General features: G+C 44.1%; 1 protein-coding gene and 3 long non-coding RNA genes across 4 annotated transcripts; all 4 read right to left on the reverse strand.

The window, feature by feature from the left end:
* Nucleotides 1-1,102: 1,102 nt before the first annotated feature.
* Nucleotides 1,103-1,325, reverse strand: LOC120676013. The gene is made up of 2 exons (XR_005675588.1): nucleotides 1,250-1,325; nucleotides 1,103-1,177 (listed from the first exon to the last, which is right to left on the reverse strand). It is a non-coding gene; the product is annotated as an uncharacterized LOC120676013 (long non-coding RNA).
* A 3-nt stretch (nucleotides 1,326-1,328) lies between these two features.
* LOC120676014 lies at nucleotides 1,329-1,858 on the reverse strand. Its single transcript, XR_005675589.1, has 2 exons — nucleotides 1,703-1,858; nucleotides 1,329-1,611 (listed from the first exon to the last, which is right to left on the reverse strand). It is a non-coding gene; the product is annotated as an uncharacterized LOC120676014 (long non-coding RNA).
* An 11-nt stretch (nucleotides 1,859-1,869) lies between these two features.
* Nucleotides 1,870-2,501, reverse strand: LOC120676015. The gene is made up of 3 exons (XR_005675590.1): nucleotides 2,401-2,501; nucleotides 2,155-2,322; nucleotides 1,870-2,073 (listed from the first exon to the last, which is right to left on the reverse strand). It is a non-coding gene; the product is annotated as an uncharacterized LOC120676015 (long non-coding RNA).
* Nucleotides 2,502-7,431: 4,930 nt separating this feature from the next.
* Nucleotides 7,432-13,507, reverse strand: LOC120674670. The gene is made up of 7 exons (XM_039955809.1): nucleotides 13,304-13,507; nucleotides 12,855-13,210; nucleotides 9,703-10,620; nucleotides 9,141-9,444; nucleotides 8,229-9,032; nucleotides 8,103-8,154; nucleotides 7,432-8,018 (listed from the first exon to the last, which is right to left on the reverse strand). Exons 1-7 carry the CDS (start codon nucleotides 13,505-13,507, stop codon nucleotides 7,432-7,434), a joined length of 3,225 nt encoding a protein of 1,074 aa, XP_039811743.1.
* Between the last annotated feature and the right edge of the window lie 336 nt (nucleotides 13,508-13,843).

A 13,843-nucleotide genomic window follows, 5' to 3' on the forward strand; every position in this document is an offset into this window, starting at 1 on the left:
CCATAGAGTTTTTATCCTTTAAAAGTAACCATATAAATGTATATTTTCTTTAAAAGACACCAACCCATGTAATGCTAATTAACTACTGTGCAAAATACTAAGCCAACTAAGCATGTGACACTACTCCAGCACCCCTCATCACCGCCGGTTCGTAAGGAGTATCACCAACGGTTCGGGAGGCGTTGGATTTATGTCGTTGGTGATAGTGGGGCCATCACCGCCAGTTCCAGAACCGTTGGCGATGTGCACCCATCACCGCCGGTTCGTATCTGGAACCGTTGGTGATGGAGACATCAACACCGCCGGTTGAATACACAAACCGGCGGTGAAGACCTTTTTCTCATCAAAAAAAATATTTTCATATAATAATATTGCATCATTTGTATAACATATATAATATATAATTATAGCAGCATAATTCAACCATATGAGCTCATACATCGAGATTAAACAAAAGAGTCCATACAATCACCTCTCAGCCTTATCTCAGCCTAAGTAGAAATAATTTTCAGCGCATGAGGCACATCATAGCCCGCCTGCTGAACAAAATAGATTGTAGAGCAACTGAATCACTGAGCCCTCTCAAGTCTCAACATAAAAGAAGAGACAAGCTTGATAATGATCTGAACCGAGGCCTTTATATAGAATCTATCAGCAGAGTCAGATAGTGAAAATTAGGATGGAACCAACCATTTTTGTAGAATCAGCAAACCAGGTGTTATATAATATGGCATGCATTAAACATCTACAGAATTACTTTTTACATATGCCTGAGCTCATATATCATAGGCATGAAAGGCAACAGCATCGTAAGCTAATTCTTTTGCACTCAAAAGTTAACTTGCAATGAAATACTCCTCCATCCCAACTAATGCCCAAGACATCTTTTCCATATTCAGCTAATGCCTTTAGAAGTGGATGGAACATGGAATTTAACTCAAAAGGGGCAATCCGCTAGAATAAAGAAATGAACATTGCTAAATATGAGTAAATCAATGACACAGATCTATCAGCTCAAATGGCAAGAAGTATAAACAACAGCATAAAGAACAGCTATAAGTAAATAAAAGGCTTAATAAGAAGTTGCAATTCTTACTTCCTCCTTGAAATTAAGATCATAAGTCTTATCCTTCTCACTGAAGAATTCAGAAGCAGCAACATCCATTCCAATAACCACCTGCCATGGATAGGTTGAATCAACAATACACGAAGGTTGAATTATGAGGTAAGTAGTGAAGAGAGGAGGTACCTTTCCAGTGTATCCAGCCTTTTCTATAGCTGCCTTCAACAGTTCAAGGCCCTCTTGAGTTTATAATACATAATTATTGCAGCAGAATTGAACCATAAGATATTATACATTGAAATCAAATGAGAGAGTTCAAACATCATAATAAAAAATATAGAGTCCACGCATCAAGTTTAAGAACATCTAGTCCATACACCAAATATATTACAATGCTTGACAAGAACGATACGATCTAGACATTACACCTAGATTATGCTGTTCTCAGATCCTGGCTTCACCATGTAGTCCACAAGCCATCCAGCTAGTTCTTCTTGAAGTGCTACTAGCTCGCCCATGAGCAATTCACGTGAATCCAACTCAGTGTTCTGGAAAAAAAATGACACAACAACAAGATATTAGACAAGTTAGATAATTCAAGACACAAGAACATATATCAATTAACCATTTCATACAAACCATTTCGGCGCTTCTGCAATCGCCGGTGTAGCAGTGCATGTAATGCATTACATAGAACCCACAGTGATCGTTGCCCGGAGGCTGCTTGAGGATGTATTTAGCCTCTTCTACAGTGAAGTCTCCCCAAAAAGGTCTATAGATTTTGCTTTTCTTACAGTACTTAGCGAAGGCCCTATATATGAGCGAAATTATGAAATAGAAATTGCATGAATAAGACACACGACATTGAAATATCGTATAAATTCACTTGCTTTACTTACTTGTTGACGACATCAATGACGGGCTGGATTAGTGATAATGGCCTCTTTCGTGAGTCATAAACCTCGATTCGACTATCGTTAAGGCTGATATCGAGTAGGACATGATGATAACTGTATATAAGACACAACAAAGCAAATTAATAATAACCGTGGTGTGAATAACTTTGTTATGGAATTAAAAAACAAACTTACAAGCAATTGTATGAAAGAAGTATGGATCTTTTATCCTGCATGGAGAGGAAAGCTTTGTACAAGTAGTCAACGGTACTTGGTAAATTGATTGTGTTCTCATGTACGGTGCTAGGGTCCAAGAAGCCTATATTGTTAATCCCACATCGTCTACATTTGTGTGACTCCATTCTAGAAAAAAATAATGAAAAGTTAAACATGCTAATGAGTGATAAATGATGACAGATGATCTGTAGTGAGGATACTTACACAGTCCACAAGGTCATAATTGAGACGTCGAGAGCACCCTGTTGGTAGAAATGATACAAGTGCTCGAAATCAACACACACTCTGCCTTCCCCCTTATGAAGATCTTCATCAAGATAACTTGCCCCAAACAGCTTACTTTTTTGCATCTTGTACCAAGAATGCAACTGTTGCATTCTTGTGGGTAGCTTCGGGATTTGTTCTAGGGCCACCAGATCTTTCCCCAATTCAAATTTCCAGGTAATCGGTGGTAGTGGCAATGGTTGTTTCCACCAATCTTCTCCATACTCAATTTGAAGAAGTTCTAACTCTGTCATGTTGTTTTGTTCACAAAATGCGGCCCGTTCAGCTACATTTAACTTGTGTACAGCTCGGGTTCCTTCACGCCACCTCTCTATATTCATAGTTCGCTCATAGTCTGAAAGCGGAGGTTGATTATTTCCAGTTTGTGACATTTTCATTAAGTTTAAGAAATGGTCCATTGCAGCTTTGGGGACTATGAAGTCCTCCTCTACTTTCTTTCCTTTTTCTTTGAGTAGCGATGTTATGCTTCCACTCACCTGTTTCTTGCCCGTCCCTTCACATGGTCCCTCTGGCTTTTTCTGCCGGTTCTGAATATTGATTCTGAGATGATATTTTCTGTGTTCTCGATGATGTTCGCCTTTTTTAGGAGGGCTAGGAGGAGTTAGCTCTCTTTGAGGTGACGGCGGGCTTGATTCTCTGTTGGACTTTGGTGAAGGAGGTAGGTCCCTCTCCGGTGACTCTCGAGGATCATCATCGGATGACTCAGATTCTGATTCAAATATTATGTAGCGTTTCCGCCACGCCACAAATCCTCCGATGTTATCCCCTAGCAACCTACTGTCATCACCGGGGATATCCAACTCCACATTTTTGTATTTCCTCTTAACAAGAGAATCATCGGTAACCTTTGCATAACCTTCAGGTAAAGGGAGATTATGCAGCATAACCCCTTCGCCGGTTGGCCAAGCCTGACCTACAGCCACCTTCATATCAAAGAACTTCTGATGGATGTATAGCTTGCATGTTGTTGGTTGTGTGATCTTATCCACAGGGAAGGTGACTCCAACATCCTCCTCAGGCAACGCAGTGCTTCCACAGCTACTCCGAACCAACCCTTGTGGACTTGTAAGATCTAGCGCAACATCTCTCATTGCTTCTCCTGGTGCCAAGGGAGCACCACGGGAAAGTGATTCCACAAGCTCAGCCCAAAACTTCTCATTCGTTGCATTTACTTCTTCACGGACAGCTTGTAAAAGACTTTGCCACTCGGCCTGTTGTTGAGCATTCCTCCTCCCAAGGCTCCTGTATGTGCCCAAATGTTCGGGGAAGGCACACCTCCATGGAACATTGCCGGTCCCACGTGTGCGCCCTGGGTGCTCTTTGGATCCAAGTGCTCGAGTCAGCTCATCGTTCTCCCTGTCTGGCACGAAAGCACTAGTGGAAGCAGCCTCGTGTGCTTCCTGAATCTTGCGTGCAAGATCCTCAGCATCACGATCACGAAAACCAAGGGAACCATCAGGATTGTAGTACGCACCCCTCGCTAGAAGATACCTCACGGCCCGAGGATCCCACCCATCTGTTTGCAGCGTAACACCACTATGGACCAGCCTCTCTGCTTGCTCCTCCCACTCGGGTATTTTTCTAATATACCCACGAGAGCCGGTCTTATGGGGCTTATCATTTTTCCTACAATTCTGTGAATTTGTGGCGCTGCTAGCTTGTGCCTCCTCTGACCTCTTGTACAAGACAAACTGTTCCCAAAAAGGTCGTTGGTTCGGAAAATCCTTCCAATCTGGCTCAGTTTCATTCTTCACATGCTTGTTCAAGGTAAATTTGAAGTATCTGAAAGAGTTGCCCATGTGAAACAGTGCTCGACGCCGTTCTAATGGCTCTGAATCCTCGGGGAAGATGAAATTTTCTTTCAACTTGGCCCAACATATTTCCTTGATTGAGTCCGGTACCACCCAAGTCTTATCCTTCGCATTCCAATACCTGTACGTGATGGGCACATTTTCCTTCACCACCACCCCAATAGCTGACTTGTATGGCCCCATCACCTTGACAGGAGCGACGGGCTCACCTAATTCATCGAGCTCGGTAATAAGAGACCGACCCTAAGGCATCTTGTTCCGACCTCGTTTGGCCCTACCGGCAGCTGATGTCGTGGTCTCTTCCTCAGTCTGAGCTGGCGCCTGCACATATGTTGAACAGTTATTTCCTACAATTGACCAATTAGAAGAGCACACATATATGCAACACTGAATTACCTCATCATTTTGGTTGAGGTTTAAGTACTCAGAAGGGCTTCCATCCCCTCCACCCTCACTATTACTACGGGCCCCTCCATCATCATTCTCCGCATTATTCTCAGCTTCAGCTTGTTTCCCACGACGAGACTTGAATCGTGAAAATCGCCCCATTATACCTGCATATGAGTAAAGAAGCATGGTTTGCTCAAAAAGCTTACGGCACAGAGCAGCATTTTCTGACACCACAAAATAAGACGTGATGCATCCATGACGTCTGACAAAGTATTATACCATCAGAACAAGGTGAAAAAAAAGAAGGCATTCTTTGAACTGAATTTGAAGCTAGTTTAACTTTTACATCAAAATTTGCCAAAACAACTTACAATTTGGAACAGAGGGATTAGCAAATAAACTAAGATTTAAGGCTTTAAGCTGATGTGAGGTCCATGTCGATTTCGTTGCAGGGTTTGAAGTCAAGAATAGAGGATGTGAGGGAAGAAATCCTTCGGAAAAGGAGGGCCGGGAAGCTGCCTGGGGACACCACCAGCATCCTCAAGCAATGGTGGCAGCAGCACTCCAAGTGGCCATACCCCACGGTGAGTGCATTGTAGCTATCATGCATGCATCCAAGAATGCAACCAGCCATCTGCTGCCTGCTACTGATGATGCATGGTGTGGTCGCTCTCCACATATTAGCTGTTCTCCATCGTCCAACTTGCTGACTAAGCTTGGCAAATATTCCTCGTGGCTTTTAATTATATGCATGGTTGCTAATGAGTTCTCTCGGGAAGGAAATTAAAAAATTATGTGGTTTTTAATCAAAGTATATCATGTACGCTTCACATCCTAAAGATGATATCTTTTGAGTGGCTGGTATAGGAAGACGATAAGGCGAAGCTTGTTGAAGAGACTGGCCTTCAGCTGAAACAAATCAACAACTGGTTCATCAACCAGAGGAAGAGGAATTGGCACAACAACTCCCAGACGTCAACCCTCAAATCAAAGCGTAAAAGGTGACTGCGGCCGGCCAATATAATAAATATAATGATAGATAGATGGAGTATATATAAACTACCTCCAATAATGATTCGATACATCCCTCCAATGATTATTTCTGAAACACATGCATGTATGTATATGTGTGTGCAGGTGATGGAGCGGAGATCGAGCTGCACAACAAGGCATGGCCTGATCCATCTTGCTCTTTCATTCAGCAAATAAAAAAAGGCTAGACTGATCTTCTTGTATACTAATGCTACTGCTTGCTAGAAATGGGAGTAATTAGGATTATTAGAGTATGCAATGCACTAAGACCAATGAACAGATTAGGATGGAAAAAGGGAACTAAAATACACTTCTTCAGAATTTATCATATGCTATTTGTCACATCATCAAATGAATTCAAGATACTGTCTTAATGGAATGCATAACCACAGAAGCTAATCTAAGATGGACAAACACTTTAGTCTCACTTCCATTTCAACAGTCTCACTTCGATTTCAATCAATGATGCAGTACTATTCAAATCAATTTGTTTCCAAATCTTATTTACTAGCATAGGAATTTCATGTAGAATTTATCATATGCTGTTTGTCACATCATCAAATGAATTCAAGATACTGTCTTAATGGAATGCATAACCACAGAAGCTAATCTAAGATGGACAAACACTTTAGTCAGTTGCAAATCAACCAAAGGGAATTGGGGAAAATGAACAAGCTACCACAAAATCCTTTGTGAAGCTGTATATTGCTCACGTCAGATTACATGATTCTATTTGTCTAGCATCACCCCCCTCTTCCTGATATGAACTAACAACCACACTGTTGCACAGAACAACTGGCCATCCATCGAGATAGCAGCTACAAACAAATTCAGTTTCGAATGTTGAGTTCAAGTTTACCCAAGTTATATCAAATCACTACATCGATAAAATGGAACCAATTCCAGTATCACTGTACGTGATGAGGAGGGGGGAAAGTACGCATACCAGAGACCTGCGTGAGTACGCCGTTGTGGGGGATCCACGCCGGGAGTGTGGCCGCATGGCGACGCCGTCGAGAGCGGTGTTCAGGGATGGCGGTGCATCAAGTGCTCGGGGCGGGTGCAACACCTCTGCACGGGACGGTGGCTGCGGCGTGGATGGCCTCGGGGACGGCGGCGCCGGGGCTCGGGGACGGGGCGCCGGGGCTCGGGGACGGCGGCGCCGGGGCTCGGGGACGGGGCGCTGGTGCTCGGGGACGGCGCCGTGTCTGAGATTTGGGGCGGTGGAGTGGCGACTGAGATTTGGGGGGCGCGCTAGGGAAAAAAAAGGAAAACAGGGCTCCACCGTCGGGTCCAGCCCTAACCCGGTGGTGTTGATGATCTACACCGTCGGGTCCAGCCCACACCCGGCGGTGTTGATGATCTACACCGCCGGGCCTATACACAACCAGGCGTTGTTGAGTGTCTATACCGCCGGGTCTATTCCCAACCCGGCAGTGTTAAGCCTCTGCAGGCAATCAGCTTCGCATGTCTACTTCATTCAAGACAAAGTGGAGGCATATATGTCTACTTCATTCAAGACAAAGTGGAGGCAAATATGGCAGTAATCCATTCACGACAAATATGTCTACTTCGCATGTATATAATAGTTCTAATAAGACATATATTTAATAAGTTTTACACCATACGAAGTGGAGGCATATAATTAATAAAAATATTTTAATTCTTTTTAAATATTACATGGTTAAATTAGTACATAAATAGTGAAAAGATTGCTTCAATTGATGATGATGGCCTCGTTATGATCAAGTCGCACATAAGCTGGTTCTTCTCCCTCTTCAAACACAGGTAGGTCGATATCGGGTCCAAGTGGAGGCATGTCCTGAAATCCCTTCTCTTCATCCTCGGTCATATTTTCAACACCGACGATCTTCCTTTTCCCTTGCAGCACCACATGTTTGCCCACATTCGCTAGGTCCTTTGCATAGAAGACTTGGACTACATCTTTAGTCCATATGAATGGTTCATCCCTATACCCTATGTTGGTGAGGTCAACGACCGTCATGCCGTACTTGTCCGTGAACACACCCTTAGGAAGCTTGATCCACTGGCACCGAAAAAGAGGGATTTTTAGTGGTCCGTACTCTAGCTCCCATATCTCTTCTATGAACCCATAATATGTCTCCAATTGACGATTGTCGTTGTAAGCATCGATACGGACACCACTATTTTGGTTGGTGCTTTTCTCATCTTGTTTTCTAGTGTAAAATGTGTATGCATTTATCTCATATCCTTGGAACTTTAGGACTGTACTAGATGGACTGATGGCCAAAAGATCTAGTTGAGCATTGCCGGTATCGACACCTGCTAATTTAAGTCGTAACCAGCTTCCAAACTCCTCTTTATGTTGTTTTGTGAGCCATGCTTCTGACCTACCGCGATATTTACCTTGTAGTTCTCTCTTGTGCATTTCAATATAAGGTGAGACTACAGATGCCTGCTGCAAAACGGTGAAATGTGCCTGATTAAAACTAGCCAGGTCATCGATACGAACTGATTGCTCACCAATCATACCTCTGCCCCCAGCCTTCCCTCATGACGAGATACTGGAACTCCCATTCTATTAAGATCCAGGTAGTATGTGCAGAACTCAACTGCCTCCTCTGTAGACCATCCATTAACCATGCACCCTTCTGGACGATATCTATTCCGAACATATTTTCTTAGAACACTCATCAACCTCTCGAAAGGAAACATCTGATGCAAGAAGATTGGACCAAGAGCTTTAATCTGGGCAACAAGGTGAGTGATAAGATGCACCGATATATCAAAGAAAGTTGGTGGAAAATGCATCTCGAGTCGATTAATTGTGTGAATCAGGTCTGCTTGCAGCTTGTCAAGTGTGTTTGGGTCTATGACCTTGTGTGAGATTGCGTTGAAGAATGAGCACAACTTTATGATCGTATCTCTGACCTTCACGGGAAGCACGCCCCTTAGAGCAACTGGGAGCAACTGTGTCATAATGACATGGCAGTCATGGGCCTTCATGCAGCTCATGTTGAACTTTAACTCCTTCATGTTTGCAAGCCTTGTGATGTTTGATGAGTATCCCGTTGGCACTTTGAGTTCGTGGAAGAAGCTACAAATTTTCCTTTTCTCAATTTTATCCAAGGTCCAAGATGCAACCGGAAGCTTCGTCTTCCCATCATGTTGAGTAATTGGATGCAGCTCACTTCTGACATTCATATCTTGCAGGTCCTGTCGAGTTTCAAGTGACTCTTTTCCTTTACCTTTCATGGCCATTAATGTTCCGAGCGTGCTCTCGGTAACATTTTTAGTTAGATGCATGCCATCAAGTACGTGACGAACAATCAAGTCCTGACAATAAGGGAGTCTCCAGAACAAGGATTTTTTTTTCCACAACGAATCAGCTGGAGCGGGTACACTTCCTTTGCCCTTTCCTAGTACAACTCTTAGTTTACTAACCTTCTTGTATATCTCCTTCCCATCTAGAAACTTGGGAGGTAAACGTTCATCCCTTGTACCATCAAAGGATTTCTTGTTCCGGCGATATGGGTGAGCCTTTGGAAGGAACCTACGATGACCCATGTAAACCATTTTGTTGCTATTCTTCAACCATCTTGCGTCGGTATCATCCAAACAAACCACACATCCCTTGTAACCCTTCGTTACTTGGCCTGCTAAGCTACCAAGGCCGGGAAGGTCTGTGATTGTTACAAACAAAATTGCCTTCAGAGTGAAGTGTTCTCGCTTGTACTCATCCCACACCCTGACACCATCGTTCCACAACTTCATTAGATCATCCACCAGTGGTTCCAAATAAACATGGATATCATTTCCAGGTTGTTTTGGCCCTTGGATTAGTAATGGCATCATGATGTAGGTCCACTTCATACACAACCAAGGAGGAAGGTTGTATATGCAAAGAGTTACAGGCCACGTACTGTGTTTGCTGCTCACCATGTTAAAAGGACACATCCCATCCGTACTCAAACTGAATTTTATGTTTCTTATTTCCTTTGCAAACCGATTCTTGTATTTGTAGTTGATAGCTCTCCACTGTGAACCATCTGCAGGGTGTCTGAGATTCCCATCAACGAGTCGATCTTCGGCATGCCACCTCATCAGCTTGGCAGTCTTCGCGTTTGCAAACAACCATTTCAAACGAGGAATGATAGGAAAATACCAGACGACCTTGGCAGGTGGTCGTTTGTTGCGGTCACCTTTCATTGACAATGCCGATTCAGGACATTTGTACCGTGAAGCTGAGCACACTGGACATGCATCCAAGTCTTCATATTTGCCGTGATACAAGATGCAATCCTTAGGGCATGCATGGATCTTTTGTACCTCCAGTTCCATTGGGCAAATCATTTGCTTCGCCTGGTATGTGTTTTCAGGCAACCCGTTAGGGCTTGGCAGCAACTTCTGCAATAAGCTTAACAAATCATCAAATCCCTTGTCTGACAAACCATTACTAGACTTCATCTCCAATAGCATCAGGTTTGCTTCAAGTTTAGACACGCTGCAACTTGGGTAAAGTGGTGTTCTTGCATCTATCCTCATCTGCTCCAACTTGTTCAGATTCTTTTCGTCAAGAAAGTCCGGTTCCCCATCACGTATCATTTGGTCTAGTGCATCCACAACATCATCAGCAACTAATGTTTCCTGCATGGTTTCATTTACGCTTTCATGTCCGGTTTCCTCTACTATTTCCGGGTTAGTTGTTTCCTCCACTGTTTCATGCCTGTCCTCATGGATGGAGTGCATTGTCTCACCAACCTCACCGTGCTTGTTCCAAACTTGGTAGTTGGGCATAAAACCTCTAAATAACAGATGAAAGCGGATCTGCTCAACATTGCCAAACTGCTTCTGATTTTTGCAATCAATGCATGGGCAATACACGTAGCCATCATCTTGTAGATTCTTTTTGTGCCTTGGCAGTCTGCACAAACGAGTCCACACCATTGACAAAATCCAAATTTCCAGCCTTTGTACCGTACATCCAACCTTGATTCATCTATGCACACAAGAAAACATCCAAGAATCTAAATTTAGTAAAATTATCATCTCAACACATAGATTTTCAGTTTATCAAGTTTCCTAACAAATATCACACTTTAAGGGCCATCTAAATCAATTAAGAAAGAGGCTTTACTTCAATAATTAAAATATATACTTCAATTTTTGTCAAGTTCCTAATCATCAAAACTAAGAAATGCCATCTAAATTAATTAAGAAAAAGCATTTACATCTCGATCATCACAATTAATAAATATCCTATAAACTAATTAAGAAAGACCCCTTACATCCCAATCATCGCAATTATGACAACAATCTAACCATAAAGAGCTAGTTCTTACCTTCAATCAAATATGTGAAGTCCAGTCCTCAAAATTTAATGAGCCTCCATGATGACTTCATGATGAGTGTTCATGAGAAATTATCCTAAAGTGAAGAAAAAGAGGCTCTCCTTGATCAATTCATCACAAAATGAATGACTAATCCTAAGATAAAGGCTATGAATCAAATGGATTGCTAGCTACAAACCTATCACAAGTTGGTTCACTCAAACAACAAAAAAAGAAGCCCCAATGATGAGAAATGATCCAAAAATGGAGAAAAAAGCCCTCCTTGATCAATTCATCACGAAATGCATGATTAATCCCAAGAAAATGGGTACAAAGCCAATGAATTGATGGCTACTAACCTTAGAATAAGTTGGTGGAGCCAATATATCAAGAATGGTGAGGTTTCATGAGAATTTCGGCAAAATCCGGCAGCAACAATGGAGGAGAGAGGTGTGGCCGTCGGGTTGGAGAAGAAAGGTGGTGGGAGGAAGGAGGAGTTAGGGTTTTGTACTGTACAGGCTTATCACCGCCGGTTCTAAATACGAACTGTTGGTGATACTGCTTATCACCGCCGGTTCGTGTTACAAACCGGCGGTGATATGCTCGCAGGACATCACCAACGGTTCATAACACAAACCGGCGGTGATAATCAACATCACCGCCGGTTCCAACCGCCACTACGGCCACCTACTGCAGACCCAGCGGTGATACCTTATCACCGCCGGTTCATGTTGAACCGGCGGTGATAGCCTGTTGGCAATGGCCAATTCTCTAGTAGTGTGACTCCGAGCTAATCGAACAACCCATAAACTTATGGCGACAAGGAATAAAAGGTACAAATTAACAAGGAAGGTAAATGCATTAAAGTAGGACGTGTCTACCCGACATAAAATGACATTTGGATTCATAAAATCATCATCGCATGCATACATTTTTAGGCTTAGGAATTTAAATAGGAGCAAGAATGATCAAGGAGGTGCTTGTCTTGCTGCTGATTATTCATACCCTCAAGTATTAGCTCAGCGTCTCGCTCGGCGTCTGGCGCAGTTACGAACATCTCGTCGTCTACGCGAATCGGACGAACGACAACACATGCAAAGAACCAAATAAACAGCAATGAACAACCAAATAAATGCCATGAGATGATTGAGCATGATTTTTAGGAAAGTTTCTAAAAAAATTATTTAACTTAAAGTTTATTTGGGCAAGGTACGCATGTTTGAAACTTAAAACAGATTAAAAGGTTGTGCATTTTACTTTTTATTAATTTTTTTTGTGAAGGAAAACGGCAAGGATGTAAAAGCACGTGTTGATGTGAGCTCTTAAGGTTAAGTGTATTCCAAATGTATTCTCTCTTTTATTTTTGTAAAGAAAAACAGACGCTTTTCGTCTATGATTAGAGCTCTTGCTTAGGGTGTATTTCAGCTTTTATTTGTGTAAAGAAAAATGGCCGCTTTGCTTGATTAGCAGGCCGAGAGGCACCATGGGTACTTAGTGCTCACCAAAAGGCTCGTCGAAGGTCCAGGCGAGGCAAGGAACAAGGCGGGGCGTGGTGAGGTGATGCAGGCTTGCGGTGCAGCGGCCACAACGTGCTTGCTGTTCGGCTTCGGCGTTGTTTCCCCAGCTCGCGGCGTCGGCGTCGGCGTCGATCTTTGGCTCGGCTCTCTTGGTCGCAGGGGCATAGATAGGGGGGCGGGCAGGGGCCTGGCCCTGCCTATGGCTCCCAAATTTACATTGAAAATTTGAATTTTAATTAAATTTTTATATAAATTAGCATGGTTGCCCCCCCTAATAATGAAAAAAAACAAATTCCTGGCTCCGCCCTTGCTTGGTCGTCGACGTCGTCGTTGCTCCCGGCAGCGGGTTCAGCTCGGCGTCGTCGTTTTGGCGTTGCGGCAGTGAGCAAGGCCGGCGCGACAGAGACTTGCGATACGACGAAGCTCGGCTGCGGCGGCGTCGACATGGCTGCGGTGTTTCGACGAGCAGGTTGCAGGCGAGGCGGACAGCTAGCAGCTTGGCTGGGTCGTCGGCGAGGTCGGGGCTACGGCTCGCGGTACTGCTCGTCGTGGCCGTCGGCGACTCGGCGTCGGCGTCCGTGTCGGCGTCATCCTCTTCGCGCTCATGGCCGTCGTCTTCGTCGTCTGTGGCAGCGCATGTTGATGTTGATCCTTTAACCGTGACAGTCTTTTGTATCCATGTTAGGTGCATTAGGTAGTTCAATTAAGTTGTGAACATGTTTCATTTTGTAACGCGTAGAATCGTGGGCAAAGCAGAGACTTGCACGTCTTGCGCCATGACCGCGTCAGGGGGCTGGTCACCGCCACCAACTGTGAGCCGTGCATGCATGTCGCTCGGGCGTCCGCAAATGACGGCGCACCGTGCAGCTGCAGGTGGTGGCGGGGATGTCGGATCAAGCCCGGTTATAACCAAAACCAATGCATCAAGAAAAGCTGGGCCATTGCAGTGAAAACCTCTCGCCATCTCGTGTTCTCATGTGTGTGCGTCGCGTTCCTAGTGACCACGCTCTGGGCATCGCCGGACGTCGGTGAGTTCCATAGGACGGCGAGCCGCCGATCGTAACACGTGGCATCAGAGCCGGTTGATGTTCTACGGAGGATCAATTAGCCCGCCTAGATCACCAGCCTTGAAGAAACCCAAGATCGAGATGAGCGACGTCGGTCCGAGCTCCGGCGCCGGTGGAGTGAGGGAGAGCTCACTCATGTGGCCAATGTTGTCACGCTCAAACTACACCGAGTGGGCGATGTTGATGCAGTGCAACTACGAAGCCATGGAGATTTGGGATGCAATCGAGCCTGG

This window comes from Panicum virgatum, chromosome 5N (genome assembly GCF_016808335.1).
Source record: "Panicum virgatum strain AP13 chromosome 5N, P.virgatum_v5, whole genome shotgun sequence".
NCBI classification, from domain to species: domain Eukaryota; kingdom Viridiplantae; phylum Streptophyta; class Magnoliopsida; order Poales; family Poaceae; genus Panicum; species Panicum virgatum.

What these genes read in the sequence shown, in the direction of transcription:
- LOC120674670 (XM_039955809.1), bottom strand. Translation starts at nt 13,507, where the DNA reads ATGGCGAGAGGTTTTCACTGCAATGGCCCAGCTTTTCTTGATGCATTG. An exon ending in ACGACGACGTCGACGACCAA is followed by an intron (nt 10,621 to 12,854) that starts GCAAGGGCGGAG and finishes TCGTTTGTGCAG; the next exon opens with ACTGCCAAGGCACAAAAAGA. An exon ending in AGGGAAGGCTGGGGGCAGAG is followed by an intron (nt 8,155 to 8,228) that starts GTATGATTGGTG and finishes ACCGTTTTGCAG; the next exon opens with CAGGCATCTGTAGTCTCACC.